Raw genomic sequence first — 18,585 nt, forward strand, 5'->3', positions numbered from 1 at the left:
ACTAAACCATACAGCATCCAAGGCAGTCTGACAAAGGTTACCTGAGTGAACACAGGTAATCTGGGTATTGGAATTCCTGTTTGATGTCAGCGTGCTGAACTTATGAGCAGATCTAATATAGTGTGAAAGAGAAGTCCATTTCTAATAGGAAATCAAATATAATAATTTCTAATAGGAAATCAAACATAATGTGAAAGAGAAGTCCATTTGGGTCTTTGCAGAAATGATTTGTGAAGGACTATCTTCTTTTAAAAGAATTGCCCTGCTCTTCTGTATCCCAGAGGAATAGGCAAGAGAGCTGTCAAAGCTGTAAGATTGCACAAAGTGCCTTTTGGGAAGGGACTCAGTTTACAGCTGGGTTACTGGGCCTCTATTTATGGCTTGTGTATGGTATGAGGGATATTCTGATATGCTTTTGCTAGAAGGGGAGATGTCCAATCTAATATGTTTTTCCTTGTTCTAGGTGTATTTCAGCTTTATTTTTCAGTGCAGACAATGAGTGAAAGACTGATTGTATTTTCAGCCTCGCATACCAGTGATTTTGTGTGGCAAGGTGGGGTTTGTGCTGCTGCAAGTCTTGGCAGATTTCTCTTAAGACTGGAATAGAAGTGAAACCCTGGAAAGTGGTGAAGTTGAAGGCTTGAGCTAATAAGATCTTGTACACATTACAGACATGAAGTGTAGAATGTAATTTCTAGTAAATGGATATTTGAGAGTAGAATTTAATTTGCTCTTATGTAGCTGTTGCTCAAGAGAGATCAGAATCAGGTTCCAGTCTGTAGTTAGTGTCAAGTAATATGTTTTCTTCCTTCGCTTTAGAGATAGTCATGTTGAATTTTGAGGATCTTACTGGTCTCAGTAAAATATTCGAAGTGTCTTTTGAGAATCGTTTATACAATGTGTTGTATAAAGATTCCAGGACAACAAGGTTTGTTGGTTTGTTTTTTAAGTTACAGAAACCTGTTGGAGAACATGTGTCAACTGCTTGTACTGATGTGTTAGGACTACTTCTTGTATGTTGTGTGTCCTTGGAAAAGTTGTTCTCGCCTCTTATCTTCTCTAACAGGGTGGTATTGCTGAGTGGAAGAATAAGTGCAGTTATTTTAAGTGTCTCTATAAGCATAATCTTATGATATTACTACTTGCATGTTGTGTCATATTCCTTTGTCTTCCTCAACCCCTTCTGTGTTTTCAGCTCTTCGGGTAAATGTAATAAAGGGTCTTCTGGCTTTTTCTTGTGGCTCTTCTTTTATCTTGGTCTGTGTAGCGTGATCTACTTGGGGAACCATAAGCAATTGGGAAATGAAAGATGCCATCTGTCAGTCCTGTGCCTAATGTAGAAATCGTCACAGCACTGGTTTCAGGGGAGGAAACTCGAAGTGCATGAACTGCTAAGCATTGAGGCAGAAGCTTGGCTTCCTTTAATGTATTAAAGATATAGAGTGGTAGTGGAAATGACTGCTGTAGAAAATTAAGGTTCTTGATGTAAACAAATCATTTTCTTAAAACAAATTATCTTGTTTTCAAGAGAAATAATTTCTTAAATACTTTGTAATTCTGAACTAATAGTAAGGAATTGTTCTTGTTAACAACAAAAGTGTGATTCTGAACATGGCCTTAAAAGCTGCCCTCAAGGCAGTTATCACTTATCTTCCAAGCAACGAAGTTTTAAGCTTGTCATGAGGATAAGGAAAGGAATGCAGTATGAAATACTTAAAAGGAAATCTTTCTGAGTGCTAGTATGTCAGACTTCTTGGTACAGAGGTTGTTTGGAAGAGTGCAGTTAGTAATGCTTTCAGGGGCTGGGGCCCAGAACTAGGGTATTTTAGAGAGCTGATAGTACTGTAGAAATGGGTAGATACTGAAAACTTATCACATGTTATGCTCTGAGATTTAAAAGGTAAAATATCCTTCAAAACATAATAATGGTGATAGGGGGCATTAAGAAATGCAGCTTCTACTTTTAAGCTTATTTTTTTCAATGGAAAACCAAACACATTATCCACACTAATATAGCAGATGTGATTAAATACTTGTGGAACCTTCAGAAGCTACCAGGAATTCTGCCTGTTTGAGAAGACCCTCAAAATGCAGTCTGGTGCTTTTAAAGAGGTTGGAAGTTGGCTTGTGATAGACTGTTATTCTTAGAGTCTCTGTTTAAGTACTTGGTGTTGCAGACATATTACTGTTTCATTAATCAAATATCAAACTGAGCTATTCTGTAGTCTAAACTGTTCACTTATTTCTGTAGTGCGTTAGAACTGACTAGATTAAGTTTTTGTGAGCTTTAAACAGCAGCGCATTATCTCTCTTTGGGTTCACCTTCTAAAACCTGGACTTATTTTCCCAGTGTTTGACCTCCATATGCTCTAAGGAAAGATTTCATGGATCCTCAGGATGGAGACAATAAATATGATTTACCAGGACTGGTTGGAGGGGAGTGTTAAACATGTATCTTCAGACAGTTGTATTTCCCTCTTTGCTCTCCATCCAAGTGAAAGATGGATATTAACCCATTTATAATCTCAGCATATGTTATGGTGTGCTGTCCTGTAGACAAGCAGTTAGATTGGCTAGTTGTATTCAGACTAATTTGAGAACGTGATGTAAAGAGAAGTGGTAACCAGCTCCCCTTCTGCATTTTCTCCTTTCAGGAGGACAGTCTGTTTTGCCTTACCTCTGGAGTTACTCTCTGTTTTTGACCCTCGTTACTATACTCATAACTAGGCTTAACTGGCCAGCAGCCATTAGTGTACATGTAATAGCATTTGCTGTCCAGAAAAAGGCTGTGTCAGACCTGCTGCTGCTGTTAAGACCCTTGTTTTGCAGCAGTGGCTGAGGTTTTGTGGTAACAAGTGTTGTGAATGATGTTAAAGAAGCTTAGGTAAGTCTTAAGCCCTTTGAACTGATAATGAAGGTGCGTGCTGCGTGGAACTGAGCTGCTAAAGTGTAAGTGTTTTACAGCATCCTTGAGACAACTTAGCTGGTTATTTTTGAACTCAAAATTCTACTGAAGAGTAGATTAGAAGAAACAGCTCTTGGCAGTTACAGTATATTTAGTAGGAACATTCAAGGGAATACTCCTTTAGTGCAGGAAGGACTATGCCAAGCTTAAGGTGTTCCCACTAGCTATGCATTCTAGGCTGTTGCTGACAAAACTGAAACTAGTGCTAACTTCTATTTGGAAAGGAAGGAAACCTTGCTGTTAAGTGAAGGTTAACAAATGTGTTGGCTAGCCTAGCCTAAACTGAACTCTTTCAGATCTAGACAAATCCTTGGCAACACCCAGTCAGATCCAGTTACAGCCCAGTTGTCCACCCATCTTTGCAGTGTTATCACATATCACTAAGTCAGTCTCCACAGGAACATGCTTCTTAACTGTACTTGTGAGTTCTGAGAGTCTGGAGAAATTTTCCAGCTTAACTGGGCTGTAGTTGCAAAGCTGAACTATCCTGGCACCAGCACCCAGTCAAGCAGCTTGTGCCTCCCTTTCAATTCTGCTGGTGCAACTGTTTCAGAGGCTGTAAATTGCACAGCACATCACCTTCTGTTTGCTCAAGATAAGTTGGTGCCTGGACCTAGAACAATGGTGCCAACACAGAGGGCACCAGTCCTGTTCAGAAGTACAGCTGAGCTGACCCTGTGCCCCACACGTGAAGCTGTGAGACTCTGCTTTTTTGATTCAGCTCAGGTGCTCATTGGACTGTTATTGAGGTGATACAGTTTGCAGAAAACTGTTCATACTGGATTGTTGTTTCTGATGGTTTGGTTTATTTAGTTAACTTTCAGCAGCATTGGATATGTGGTAAAATTAGCAGGAAAGGCAGTGTGGTACTGCGTGGTACTGGAAATGGGAAAGAGTGGGAGAGCTCTTGTGTAAGTGGGTGGCTAAGGCTTCACTTTACTGGTGAAACAGGCTTAGAGAGGCAACATGGGAGAGGAGGAGGTAGCTACCTTCAGCATCCTGTTGGCAGAATAAATGTACTTTGAGCTGTTGCCTTAGCTAATGACTTTTGTGCAGCAACACCAGTGATGTTTGGTAGAGACTTGGGAGTTGTGGGGAGTAGGTGGCGCTCTGAAGTATATGAACATTAGTTAGGTGCTGTATCGATTATTGTGGGTGATATGACAGCCCAGGCCTCTTTCCCTATGTTCGTAGCAGCAGGGACTGTAATGAAAGCTACTTCTGTTGTAGCTGTGTGAGAAAAATATCTTCTTCCATTGGAGATAAAATGAACGCATACAAAATGTGATTTCCCCAGCTTCAATTATCCCTAAAGGTGACTTGGTGGGGCTTTTTTCCTGTCTAGATTCACAGTTGATCTCAGCATTAATTGTGTTGGTTAAGGTTGTGTTTCCCTTGGTCATACTTCCCTTTCATCTAGTGGGTGTGTTAGTGAGTACTAAGTGAAGTATAGTTGAGAAGGGAGAGGGAGGAGGAATTGAAATACTCCATGAAGGTGTCTGAAGGTAGTTACTCTATCAGTTTTGCTAGCTATGTGATCTTGAGAAGGCAGTTTCCTAAAGCAAACACAGTCTCTCCCTGTACTGCCCTTTATTCTTTGAAATGAATTGTAGAACTTATTATTAAAGCAGAATTATGGGGTTCAGTGCTGGAAAAGCTGGATGGGAGGCTCCCTTAGCTGCAGAACTTGAGAGGTGGAAAGCTGAGTGTAAATTGGAGGTTGGGCTAAAAGATCATTTTGCTTAGAAACTTCAGAATCTTAGAAGCATGATTTGATCAAAAAGTAAAGCCTCTTTGGCTTGCTCTGTTTCCGTAAACCTGTTGGTGTTCCTGACTGACAGCTTGTTTATCCTGGAAATGAGTATGAAAAATGGCCCTTCGGCATACCTCCTTGTACAGCAAAAGTACTTGTTTTACTTGCTGCTGAGCTCCTCTATGGCCATGGTACAGATGCAGATGCGTGACTAAACTTAATCTGGCTGCAAATGTGAAGTTCAAATATGGGGTAATTGCAGTTGGCATCTCTTGCCATATTCTTTCCTCCTTATCCTTCTTACTCAAAATATTGGTTTGGGTTAGCTGGTCGTTGTTTAAATTACTGGCTGCTGAGATGAGGAATACATACAAGGTATGTAAAATATGGTTATGGGCTAGACCAATTAGAAAATACCGACTGAATCATTCTGGGTGAGCAGCAACCTTAAATACAATCACTCTGAAATACAAGCAGAAGTCTGCCTAGTTTAAATCTGTGTGGCCTGCAGTGGTCACAAAGAGCTTTCACTTGCCATTTCCAGAGTCTGTGGTGAACTAAGGCATTGTCAGATCCCGTGTGTTCTCATTTCCGTCCTCAAAAAACTGGGAGGATGGGTAAGAAAGGGGAGAAAAGGTGAGGAAGAGGCCTTTTAGTGATTTCATCTGCCTTAGTCTTAGCATTCTAAAGCAGCATTCTTTGAGGAGGCTGGAAAAATACTGGTAAACCTTACTGTGGGTAGAGATCCTGTTAGGTCCTTCAGTGAGTGTGCTAATAATAGCAGTGAGTTTCAGGCAGAGTGGAAGAAGGATAAGAAGCATGCTTTGTGACTATCCTTACCCTTCGAGTTTTTCCTTGTAGCTGTGAAGAAACATCTTTGCTACTAAGTTCAAGATGTGTTTTCAGAATCCTTTTATATATATTTATATATATAAATATATATTTATATAAGCAATCCTTATATACATTTTTTTGTTGTTGCTTACTAGGTTGTGTCAGGGTTTTTTCTACTTCTGTCTTAATCTGTGCTTAGTGGTATTCTGTTACTTGTATGCATTTGCTGAAAATAGCTGAATTTGAGGGTTGACTTCTTTGCTGCACCTCTCTTTTTATACTGAAGTCTCCCTCTAGCTTTTCTATCCCCTTCAGTGGAGAATGCAAAATGCTAGCTTACCAGCATTTTGCACAGGGGAGAGCTGTCTGCTCCTGCAGACAATTCAACAGAGAAGCATTTTAAAGCACTTAAGAGTTGACAGGCCTATTGTTTGATTAGTTATGACGCTTCATAGGTATCTAGGTCATCAGAATATCTCCTTTTTCCCCTTCTCTGGCAAAATTGTAGCTTTGGGTACTTTTTGCTTCTGTTCACAGTTTATATAACAGCTCTAGATCTGTCCCTTAGCATCCCATCGCCCTGAAGGAACAGAGAGAGTTAAATGTGTCTTCTCTTCTACTCCTTTGTCAGTCTTACTGGATATCCAAACAAGTCTTTGGAACTTAGCTCATCAGTCCTATTTATAGTCAAAATATTCAAAACATTTAATTATTTCTGGCCTTAAAATGAGCTACTTGGTAGCATTTGCTGGTCAGCAATAGGAAAGCAGTGGTGTGTTACCGTCTGTGGTAGCTCCATAGCTTTAGTGTAGACCTTGCTGTGAGTTTATTGCATGGAGCAGGGCTGCTGGAGAAAGGGGAGGACAACTTTGTGACTTAAATCTAGTGATTTTTCTTTTTTTTTCCATTAGATGTGCCAGAATTTTTACCTTACCAAATAAGGTTTGAAGGTTAACTTTTTTTTTTTTTTTCCTACGCTCTGGAACTCGGTTCACACATGCCCACACTCTCCTCGGTTCACTACACCAGAACAAGAAACATTTAAGCATTTTGTCTCCTTTCTCTCACAAGAAAACTTCCTGGGTGAAGCTCTGATAGAATGCATTACATTTGAATGTAGTGCAGCAGTTTCCTCATGCTAACTTATTTTAAGCTTTTGATTCAAGCTGTGAACTCCCTCAGGCCATGGATGTAGAACAAGATTTCACACCAGATGGTTTGAGGTTAGCGTAGCCCACTTCAGCTCGCTTTACCATTCAGGTATGTGGGAGAGAACCTATCGTGCATCTGTACTGAACTATGAGCGGGAGACTTGGATTGCTTTTGTATGGATGCAAGCATGTGATGTCTGTAGAGCACCAGGGAAAGAGTCCAGGAATGGTGAGAGCTGAAGTATCTAGGGGTACTGGCAGTTTTGACTTAAAGTTGGACTTCTAGCAGAGTGCAGGTTTCTGTACCAGCAAGGTATTAAGACTATCAGCTTGAAGATGTACGGAGTGAAGGCTTTGTAACTCCTTGTGATGGAGCAAATGGAAGGAGTACTGATGAAAGCTGTCTATATTAATGAAAGTAGCTCCTTTAGACTTCATTCATAGTCCAGGCCTTTAGCCACTAAAAGAAAATGGAATTTAAATTTATTTAATGTTTGCCTCATCTGTCTACAGTTGTCTGTGTCCAACCCCGTCTAGAAAAAAAATTACTAGTCATTCAGTGCTTGTATTGTACCTGTACTGTATCTAAAACCAACAGAGTTTAGCAATTAGCATGTACTTTCATCATGAAAGAATGTGAATGATGAGTTAAAGAGCTCAAGTTGTATTTGGGTTGAAACTTAAGGTAACTGTCTTGGTACTTTAATTAATGTGCTTAAAGGGAGGAATTCACATTTAAAGTATGCTGTCTCTTATTTTCATAGCATGCAGGTTGAGCTGACTGTTCATACACTGCAGGACAAATAGGTCATCAGCTGCTAGCTGTGTACTTAAGGGAAGCAGGAATTAGCTTTTCATTTCACTTCATACTTTAAGAAATGGGTTATTTAGTTGAGTTCAGTTGGAATACTCTGTACATACACAAGAAGTTACTGTTCTCAAAATCTGGCTTAGCATTTCAACAAATGGTGCTTGTTCTTGATACTTGGCTGATGAGTGTCAGTAGTAGTCCTGCTATAGTTATTGCTGAGTGTAGTGAAGAGCTTACAGAGAAACTGGGTGGTAGTATCTTCTCTTGACTGTATTTATTTCCATTCAAGTCTGTCTGCTTCTGTGTCTTGCTCTATCGTATTGTTTCTTTTGTGTCTCCCAGCCTGCTTAACCTGGGTTAGGAGGTAATTATGCATAGTTAGAACTGTTCATTAGCTCATGTGATCTAATTGAATGATTCAGTTTGGAAGAAGCCAAAGTGAAGTAGGGAATAATTAGTGAATGGTCATAGTAACAGGCCGGAATGGATGGCAAATCCAATTAATGATGATCTTGCATTAGCTCCAGCCAGAGTCGTGGATCTGACTGTAGTCTGGAGTATGTCAGCTCAGTAGTACAGAAGCTTCAAAGGTCAGATGAACATCTTGGAAAAAGAAAAACGTAGCTGTGGCTTTCTGGGTCTGCAGCACTGTGCTACAAGCTCTGCTGCCGTATGCTTTGTTGGGTGAAAGCTTTTCTGTTATGTACTAAAAGCCTGAGGTCTAGTCTTCTGTGCATTTGGGAATTTTCAGCAGCATTGAGACCAACCCTGTGAGTTAATACCAGCCCGTCTTTAGTAGTCTTGCAGGAGTCAGTGTTTCCTTGCTGCTCTGCATGCAGTGCAAGAAGCCATCAGCCATGCTTCTGAAATAGCCATTGTATGACGTGGATGTGCTGTGTCCATAACCCCATTACTGGAATGGAACTGGACTTTTCAAAGTGTTGAGATACTATAAGAAAACAAACAAAAAAAAAAGAAAAAGGCCAAAACCAATGAAAGTCTGTTGATTTGGTTGCATCTGTAGCATTACTGAATGCATATCATGGAGACCTATACAGGAAGGCTGTCACGATCTTTTCAAGTCCAAACCTACTTTCCAGTTGGCTAGAAATACTCCAGTGTAGGGATAGTCATTCTGTGAATGCCACCTCTTCTAAAGTTAGTCCTCAGCCATTCCTATACTGGATTTGCTGGGACTGGACTATTGCAAAAACATAGAGCAGTTTGTGGTTCCTAGACTGGGCCCTAGGACATTCCACTTAAATGTTGAATTTCAAGTAGTATGCTATGACTATCTGGGGCAGCTGGGGAAAATAAGGAGTAGGGCTTCAGGTTGTGAATTTCATTAATTCCTGGGCTGACTTGTCAGTGCTATCAACTTGCTTATTTTATGAATTACTTACAGGACTTGTTACAATGCTTCTGCAGCCATTGCAGATAAGTGGACTGTGAAGTGGGATTTCTTGCCCTGACTGCTGTTTTGAGAGACTGATGGTAAATTAGTTCTTGGAAATAGAATGTGATCCTTGTGTACAGGATTCTGAAGCTTTCTAGAAAGGCTTCTGAAGGGCTCCAGTGCTGCCTGAGGGTGACTAGCCAGAGTAACAGGGTAAGCAGCCAGAAGGTGGTATAGGGGACCAAAAAGGTTGACATCTGCTTAGGAGCATGTGACAGGTTAGCATACGCTGACTGTGCTCCTGGGATGAGCAGTAACACTTGTTCTACAGTTAATATACTTGTGCAATGTCTGTCCTGGTAATTGCTAAGTAGTTCAGATCTCTTGAAGGGAAAGGTGTTTTCTGCAACTCAGGCATGAAGTTATCAAACCAGCTCTTCTGGATGGGTCAAGTTTCCTTCAGGGCTGTCAACACTGTAGTTCTCCACCCTCTAAAGTGCTTGATTCATGGCAGTGATGATCTTTTCTGTAGGTAGGTTGGGACGTTTTAGGCTGGCTAGTCAACAAATAAACAAAACCAATAAAAAACCTGCAAGAAACCATTCCAAACCAGCCAAAAAACCCAACTTGATGCTCTGGCCTTGATTTTTATTATTTCTACTGGTAAGTGAAATCTAATAGTAATTAACTAGGGACTAAGATGAATCTTCTGTTCTGTCTGAGCTGACTTCTGGGGGTGCAGAATAATCTTAACAAGATGTTGTGAGCTTTAACAGACACATTGTGTGCAAGCTTTTGATAGTACTGTCTGTTTGTGATAGGGAGAATTTACTTGTTTAGAAATAACTATTGATAGAAGACCAATCTACTTGTTTGCTGAGGAATCTTCTTGGCTTGAAGAAGCTTTGGGTGGCTATGCTCTGTGCTGGCAGAGGAATGCTGCTGCATCTTGCACTTTGAGGTCTGCTAAGGTTCTTATAACTTCCGAGTAGGAAAAGATGGTTCATGTCAAGCTCCAGGTGAATGAAAAGACGTTGCAGCTGTTGCTTCAGACTATTTTACAGTTCACCTGAGTTCACAAAATTGATACATTACTGCAGCTGAAGTACGCATTTAAATAAAAAGATATAAGGCTGTTTTAAGTAATCAAGTTAAATTTGTTGCCTGGGGATTATATAGGAGCAGAGGCTTTGATACATTGGGTGAATATCTGTTTGCTAAAACACAGGTGTCTCTTCTTGGAGCTATAAAATCTTAATGCTTTTATCAATAGAATTATTCCCTTTGTGTTTCTAGGCTGTGATGCTGAAGGCTTTCTTTCTGACTGTCAAATCTTCGTACCTCACCTTGGCCATCCTCCCAAGTTTTCTGGCATACCAGGGATGCTACTTATATGGGGCAAAACCTGTTTTGTAAACTCTTTCAGAAAGGAGGGCTTGTTTAATATCTGGGAATACAAAAGCTTTAGGCCAAAGGTGAGAGTTTTTCTTCTGCAGTGGTGACCAGTGTTGTGTCGGTGTAATTTTAGTTTGGTGTCCTGTAGACAGCTTTTCTTTTTAAAGCTACTCCTTCCAGTTGTCAGGGCTGAATTTTTGGGGCTTCTTTGTCAACCAGTTTGAGTTAGGGTGATGCTAGGGGCTGTTTCGCACATCCACTTGGATAATGTTGGCGTTCACTTCTGGCTGCCTAGGGTTTAAGCATTCAGGTTTACTTCCTGTTCAAACCAAGTACTGCACTAGCTTAATAGATTCAAACTATATACACACACATATATATAAAAGATTTAGTGCCACAGGCCTATGAGGCAGCACAGATTTAATGCTTAGAAATGGAAATGTCCTCTCTGATCTGCAATGAAGGGAAATGTTGTCAGAACCAGCTAAAGAGACAGCCACTTTGGTAATGTGGTGACCCTGGAGTTTCCCGTTTTTCAGGTTCATGGTAATAACTCAAATAGCTCATTACATGCAGAAAATGGTGTGTTCGAGCACTGTTTGTAAGTCTTTTGCCGATGATAGTATCTAGGATGCAAAGTCTGGCAGGAATGACTTGGCAGGTCCTGTGGGTATTGGCAGGGTCTCTGCCATGAATAAATTAAGCAGCGGTGTGTTCCATGATGCCTTACGAGGCATCCTGCAAGAGAACACTGCTTTGGGGCTGCTTCCACAGGAAGCATGAGACCATGTAACTTACCTGTGTGCAATGGATCAGGTAACTGGAGATGGCTGCTTCTTTGTCTTCATTAAAGCAGTGCTTGAAAATGCAATCCTTACTAGCAATCCAGCATACTTAAGTTCATACACTGATGTTCCCAGAGAAATAACTGCTAGGAAGGTGCCTCCTTCAGATTTGTGCATGGTGGGTTCTGATTAAATATGTCAAAATGTATATCTGGAGTTAGGGGTAATTTTGCAAGTACTAAACAGCTTCCAGATGCATGATAGGAAATACCGAATCAGGCCAGTGGCAGAGTTTGTTTCTACTGTGGGACAAACTTCAGTGTTGTGGTACTTAAGTAAGAGGAAACTTCATCTCGGACAGGTCATTTTGTTTGGTGTTCTTTTAGGCTGCTATCCCAGTAACTCCTGAATTCTGGAGTTTAGGAGAATAGGGTAATTCTCCTATTGTGCTGTATGTCTGAAGGGCTGTGTTACCTTAATTTATCGTTCATTAGTAACTTAAATCTCATCTGAGTTACAGTTCTTTTGGCTACTGGTTGATCCTGAAAGAGTATTGATTCTTAAATTGTGCATAAAATATTCTATTAACTCTTTTTTGAAAGAGTTAGTACTTGTTATTGAGAAAGATTTAATAATACTGTGTATTATTAAAGAAGAATATGAAGCCAGGAACTACTTAAATGTTTTTTGTTATGCCAGAAGTGTTAGGTCTTGCACATGCTCAGGAGTTTATCCTCGGGCAAGGACTGAATAGGCACTCTGAAGTCTGTGCTGTGATCAGAATTGAAACAGGTGTAATGTGTTGGAATTAGAGAGGAGTTTAGTCATCTGCTGGTTTATGTAATCCTGGGGTTAAATACTAGATCACTGGTCTTGCTTGTAGGTGCTGGCAAGCAAAACTGTCAGAAAGCATCCTTTTTTTTTATTTCCCTTACAATAGTATAAGAAGGTGATCTAAAAGTGGTCTTTTTTGGTCCTCTTTGGATATTTGATTTTTAATGGAAGTTATACTTGAGTTTCAATGCTGAAAACCAGTCATCTTTTTGTGATTTGTTAAAACATAAAGAATGCAGAAGATCTGAAATGTAGTCTATACTGCTGTTTATCTCATGGGCATTCCCAAGAATATCCCTCTTGCTGCTGGGAATGAAGGCCCAGCTCAAGGCTTCACTTCAAAGAAATGTCTAGTGCCCTAAACTCTGGCTTACTAATGTGTTGTAACCTGTCAATTTGCAGGTAAGCATTATGAGGAAGAAGAGGAGGATGCCCTACCCGACTCGGATGCCCTGCCAGACTCTGATGATGAGGTGGATTTGGATAAGCCGCGCCCCATACAGATTGTTCTTGCTCATGAAGATGACCATAACTTTGAATTAGATGAAGCAGCATTGGAAAAAATCTTGCTTCAGGAACACATCAAAGATCTTAACATAGTAGTTGTGTCTGTAGCAGGAGCTTTCCGCAAAGGAAAATCTTTTCTGCTGGACTTCATGCTTAGATACATGTATAACAGGGTGAGTAATTTGGATTCTCCCTGCAGGAGAAAAGTAGTTTGGTATTTTAGTCACTTATGTTTGTATTTGTTGACTTGAGCACAAATGTAGCAAGTCAATTTTTTCTTACTGGGGGGTGGGCAAAGCCAGCTGCTTTGTTCCTACTCTGTGAAGAAGTATATTTAAGTGACAGCTTTTTAAGATAGTTTTTCCTGCAGTTATCAAGGGAACTTATGTCCCAATGTAAGTGGGCATGAGAACTTTAATGAAGAAGCTTTGTGGCCTTGTAGCTGAGCTTTGGGGAAGGATTCATCTAAGTTGGTGGAATCTCGCTTTGACCTGATCACGTGAAATCATATTGTAGTGCTAGCTAATGTGCTGCAAAAAGAAGTAGTAGGAGTAATAGGAGGACTATATCTGCTTAAATCTGAGGTATGGCAAAACAGAGGAAGTCTCCTGTTTGCTGCTTGGAATGTGTCTCTGAACATAATCCAGGAATTTTAAAAATCCTTTTAAGTCATTACTTAATGAATGAATGCCTGATCCAAAATTTAACTTCTTTTAGCTTGTAGTTTTTGGCTGGTGTTGTCTTGCGTCTACTGTACTTCAAACTCCTGGCTGATATGGAGAAGGTGGGGTAGGGCTTCTTGTGGACATGCACATCTGTCTGTTGCAGGTTGTGGTGTGGGTTTTTTTTTAATCTGCATCACAAATATTGACAGTTCAGTGCTTTGTTGCTTTTAGAAACTCTTAAAAATCCCCAGAACTTACCCTTTTCTTGATCACTGTCCTTTGGAGTTGGAATTCATGGTAGCAGAAACTAACCGTGACTGCATCTATTTTACCTTTGGGCTAGCTGGCTTGAGGAGAATTCAAGATGAACCCTGCGGTTACAGGAAATATGGGAATATTGCAAAGAAGCTGCTGGTAGTTGGCAAGTGAAGACTTCCTTTCTCTCACTCCCAGTAGTGCCTTCTATTGAATTCTTCTCACTGATTTGCCAGGAGCTCTCTAAGACAGACATTGAAAATATGGTAGGAGTAATACAGAGTAGCAAGCTGTTGTTCCCCACTTCTTAAGACTCTAACCTAGGGAGGATTAAATGTTTCATTGCTATAGCTGTTCAGTGGGTGGCCTTTTGTGTGTGTGTGTGTGTATGTGAACCCTCACTGATACCTGTTCATACTAAAACAGAAAAAACACCAAAACTCAAAACCCCACAGACAAACAGCAAAATTGAACTCCCAAGAAGTATAGCAATTTGAGCTAGATGGTGGCTGGGTAGAGGTAGTGCTAGTTTCTTCCAAAAATAGAAGGGGTGGGATTTAAGTAAATACTGTAACTTTCAGATTGTGAAATAAAACAAAAGTTCATAAAGCAAAATGGATTGAAACACTGTTTCAGCCTTGTACAATAACATGTCTGTGTTCCCTTTATTTTGCAGTCACTTTTTTCAGTTTTTTATAGGTGTCTATCAAAATACCATGTTTCACTTAAACTGAAGATAAAGGCAGACTTGGTCATCTACTGTAACAACTGTCTCTTACAAAACCAGAGAGGTCTTCCTCTTCATGTGCTGCTTCTGGCCAGGCATTTGCATTCTGAAGCTGTAATGCTTGCAGGCCTTTAGCTGAGCTGGTCCAACTCAATGATGCATTAGAAGACGCTGCACTTTGCTGAATTGTTTTCCTGCCAGCTCAGTGACAGGAAGCTGGCTTAGGGAAAGTTTGAAAAGCATCAGAGCCGCTGCAAACTGGGAATTGGGGATGAGAGAAGTGCAACTCCTCTTTTGAGCACTGCTGAGGTGTATCAGATGTCATCCTCTATTCTTATGCAAGTTTCAGTACAGGAGGGGAGGCCTTGGTATAGTTTTATAGTACTCTTTAGTCTGACCACACCACTTCATCTTCAGGCTTAATTACAGATCTGTAAGTTCTGTGAACTAAATAGTAGATCCTGCACAAAATACTCAAGCAGCTGCATTCAGTTTGTACATTAATCAAGCAATTTTGGAATATCCTCCCCTGTGGATCTTAAGACACATGATGAAAAACTTGCCAAGATACTTCATAATCCCATTTTCTTGTTTTAAACCAAAAATCTCACTTGTGCCAGCTGAGGTTGCAGGTAGGATTTCAGCACATCTGAGATTGGTCACTAGCTTCAGGGAGGTGGGTATCTCATTTCAAGCACTGATACTTGGTGATATGATTTCTCATTTGAAAGGGAACAGAATGATCTGCCACAAACCAGCAGCAGTGTGTACTCAGCAAGCTGCTGCAAGTATCCTGTGATCTTTGTTGCAGTTTAAGCCTTATTAAGAGTTGGGTGCAGTAACACAAGGAAATTTAGATTTAAAGCATTTTTACCAGGATATGACCTTCTTAGCTTGTATTAATCGGCAGGGTGCAGTGAACACTAATGGCACTGTGCAAATAAAACTGCATTGGTCCTTTTTTTAGTGTGGAATATATTTAGATAGGTTATCTTTTAGGTGACTGATACAAAATTGTAGTGCAACTTCTAGCTTGATTTCTTGAAAGAACAAAGTTGTCTTTTTTTTTTTTATTTCCTCCCATCTCTTCACTATCTCTCCAGCCAGCTTGATGGATGGAGGCTGTTAAGATACTGAGTTTTAACTAAGGAAAAATGGAGGTAACAAGCTAGGAGTGCTTCAGACTGATGCAAAGGTCGGTCAAGACAGGCTTAAGTGCATCGTCCGCAGATGGAGCAGCTTCAGCTAATGTTGTGCTTGTTAAGACACCAAAGTCTCCTGTGACAAATCACATGTGAAATCAAATGTGGTGATACCCTGGTGCTTATTGAGGGACTTCTCAAAACATTTGTCTGCTTTTGGTCTGAATTCTTAGAAATAAGAGTAATTTCATAGAATCATAGAATGGTTTCGGTTGGAAGGGACCTTAACACTGATCTAGTGCCAGCTCCCCCTGTCACAGGCAGGGACACCTTCCACTAGACCAAGTTGCTCAAAGCCCCATCCAGCCTGGCCTTGAGCACTGCCAGGGATGTGGCAGCCACAACTTCTCTGGGCAACCTGTGCCACTGCCTCACCACCCTCATAGTAAAGACTTTTTTACCTAATATCTAAATCTCCCCTCTGTCAGTTTAAAGCCCATTCCCCCTTGTCCTGTCTGTACATGCCCTTGTAAAAAGTCCTGCAGATTTCTTGTAGGCCCCCTTTAGGCACTGGAAGATTATGTTGTGGGGCCCCAGAGCTGGACCCAGTACTGCAGGTGGGGTCTCATGAGAGCAAAGTGGACAGGAAGAATCCTTTTCCTTAACCTTCTGATCATGCTACTGGTGATACAGCCCAGGATACAGTTGGTTTCTGTGCTGGGAATGCACATGGGTGGGTAATGTTGAGTTTCTTGTGAGCCAGCACCCCCAAGTCCTTCTCAGGGCTGTTCTCAATCCGTTTTCTGCCCAGCCTATATTTTCCTTGGGATTGCCCCAGCCCAAGTGTAAGACTTTGCACTTGGCCTTGTTGGACTTCATGAAGTTTTCACTGGCCCAGCTCCCAAGCTTGTCCAGGTCCATCTGAATGGCATCCCTTCCCTCCATCGTGGTGACTGCACCACACAGCTTGGTGTCATTGCAAACTTGCTGAGGGTGCACTCAATCCCACTGTCCATATTGCCAACATAGTTGTTGAACAGGATCAGTCCGAACACCAACCCCTGAGGAGCACCACTCACTGGTCCCCACTTGAACATTGAACTGTTGACCCCTACTCACTTGAGTATGACCATCCAACAAATTCCTTATCCACTGAGTGGTCCATATGTCAGATCCCTGTCTCTTCAATTTAGAGACAGGGTGTCATGTGGGACAGTATCAGATGCCTTGCACAAATCCAGGTAGATGACGCCAGTTGCTCTTCCCTTATCCACCAATGCTGTAACTGTTACACCAAATTTGTCAGGCACAATTTGCCTTCATTGGAGCTATGTTGGCTGTTACCAATCACTCCCTTATTGTCCATTGCCTTAGCATAGTTTCCTGGAGGATCTGCTTCATGATCTTAGCAGGCACAGGCGAGGCTGTCTGACCTATGGCTTGCCAATCTTCCTTTTCTCCCTTTTTTTAAAAAAGGGGGGTTACATGTCCCTTTTTCCAGTCTGTGGGAATCTCACTGGACTGCCATGACTATCAGATAAGATGGATAGTAGCTTAGCCACTTCATCCACCAGATCCCTCAGCACCTGTAGGTGCATTTCATCAGGTCCTGTGGTCTTGGGTACCTTCACATTCTTTAGATGGTGTCTAACCTGATCTTCTCCCACAGCAGGCGGTTTTTCATTCTCCCAGTCCCTGACTTCTCCTTCTGCAGCTTGGGCAGTGTGGCTGGAGCACTTGCTGGTGAAGTTGAAGGCAAAAAATGTCATTTAGTACCTCAGTCTTCACTGTGGCCTGGGTAACCGGGTCTCCTGTTTCCTTCCAGAGGGGCCCTGCATTTTTCCTTGTCTTCCTTTTATCCCCAGTGTACCCACAGAAGTTTTTCTTGTTGCCCTTGATGCCAGATTTAATTCTATCAGGGCTTTAGCTTTCCTAACCTGATCCCTGGCTGCTTGGACAATTTCTCTGTGTTTGTCCCAGGCTACTTGTTCTTGTTTACATCCTCTGTAGGCCTCCTTTTTGTGTTGGAGATATTTGTTCATCCACATGGGCATTCTAGTGTTTTTGCTTGACTTCCTTTTTGTTTGGTTTCATCGCTCTTGAGCTTGGAGTAGGTGATCCTTGAATATTAACCAGCTTTCTTGAGCCCCTCTTCCCTCCAGGGCTTTATTGCATGGTAGTCCATCAAGCAGATCCCTGAAGAGGCCAAGGCTCTCCTGAAGTCCAGGGTAGCATGTTTGCTGTGCTACCTCCTCACTGCCTTAAGGGATCTTGAACTCTACCATTTCATGGTCACTGCAGCCAAGGCTTCTGTCCAGCTTCACATTCCTGATCAGCACTTCCTTGTTGATGAGGACAATGTTCAGCATAGCACCTCTCCTTGTTGGTTCCTCTACTGTTTGCAGAAGCAGTTTCCAGGAGCCTCCTGGATTGTTTGTGCCCTCCTGTGTTGTCCACTGGTATTGGAGTGGTTGAAGTTCCCCAGGGGGATCAGGGCTTGTGAATGTGAGGCTGCTTCTGTGTGACTACAGCGAGTCTCATTCTTTTGGTCTTCCTGGTCAGGCGGCCTGTAGCAGACCTCCACTATAATGTCACATGTCCCTGCCCTCTTTGTAATCCTGATCCATGAGTTCTTGGTCAGCTGCTTTTCCATTCTCAAGCAGAGCTCTCTGCACTGGTCGTTCACATAGAGGGTGACCTCACCCCCCCCCTTGTCTCTGCTGGCTTTCCTTTCTGAAAAGCCTGTATCCTTCCATTCCAGTACTTCCAGTACATAACCAGAGGAGTCATCCTACCATGTCTCTGTGATGCAGATAAGATGATAGCCCTGCAGGTGCGTGCATGTCTCTCTTCTTATTTATTCCCCATGCTGTGTGTACTTGCATAGAGACATTTCAGCTGGGGCTCCTAACGAAGCTGACTTACTGACTGGAGTTGCTGGAATTCTTTTGTGCTGCTCTTCAGGTGCTTTCCTGTCCTCTCTAGGTTCTGGTCATCTCTTGCTGGCACTGGTTAAGAGAGGGCTGGATTGAGGTTCCCCTTGCCCAACAACTTTAGTTTAAAACCTTCACCAGGTTGGCAAGCCTGTGACTGAAGATGCTTTTCCCAACAGCTTCCAGTAGACCAGGCTTCTCAAAGTGAGTCCCATGATCTAAGCTGAACCCCTGCCTGTGACACCAGTCCCATAACAGTTTCTTGATTCATCAGATTTGACTGGTGCTTTCACACTGCTTCCCTGTGGGAAGGGGTTTTGGACCAAACTGGGAAAAAATTATTCATGTATAAATGCTTAATGGAGCATATTGTTAAATAATGTAACAGATTCTTTTGCAAAAGTGGAAAGCTACAGTCCACTGACATACCTG

At 41.7% G+C, this 18,585-nt stretch overlaps 1 protein-coding gene across 5 annotated transcripts in view; it reads left to right on the plus strand.

Annotated features, from left to right (window-relative positions):
- The window catches only part of ATL2 (atlastin GTPase 2), a 45,264-nt gene that overhangs the window by 6,767 nt on the left and 19,912 nt on the right, over positions 1 to 18,585 (plus strand). For 4 of the 5 annotated variants that reach the window (XM_061461348.1, XM_061461350.1, XM_061461349.1 and 1 more), the window contains exon 2: positions 12,327 to 12,604. The exons of the other annotated variant lie outside the window; for it this stretch is intronic. In XM_061461348.1, coding sequence (XP_061317332.1) covers positions 12,327 to 12,604 — 278 coding nt within the window. The remainder of the gene's footprint in view (positions 1 to 12,326; positions 12,605 to 18,585) is intronic. 5 annotated transcript variants of the gene reach the window in all.

This window comes from Pezoporus flaviventris, unplaced genomic scaffold (assembly GCF_033815535.1).
Source record: "Pezoporus flaviventris isolate CSIRO_AGI_PZ_B2104156 unplaced genomic scaffold, CSIRO_AGI_Pfla_v1 ptg000031l, whole genome shotgun sequence".
NCBI classification, from domain to species: Eukaryota; Metazoa; Chordata; class Aves; order Psittaciformes; family Psittacidae; genus Pezoporus; species Pezoporus flaviventris.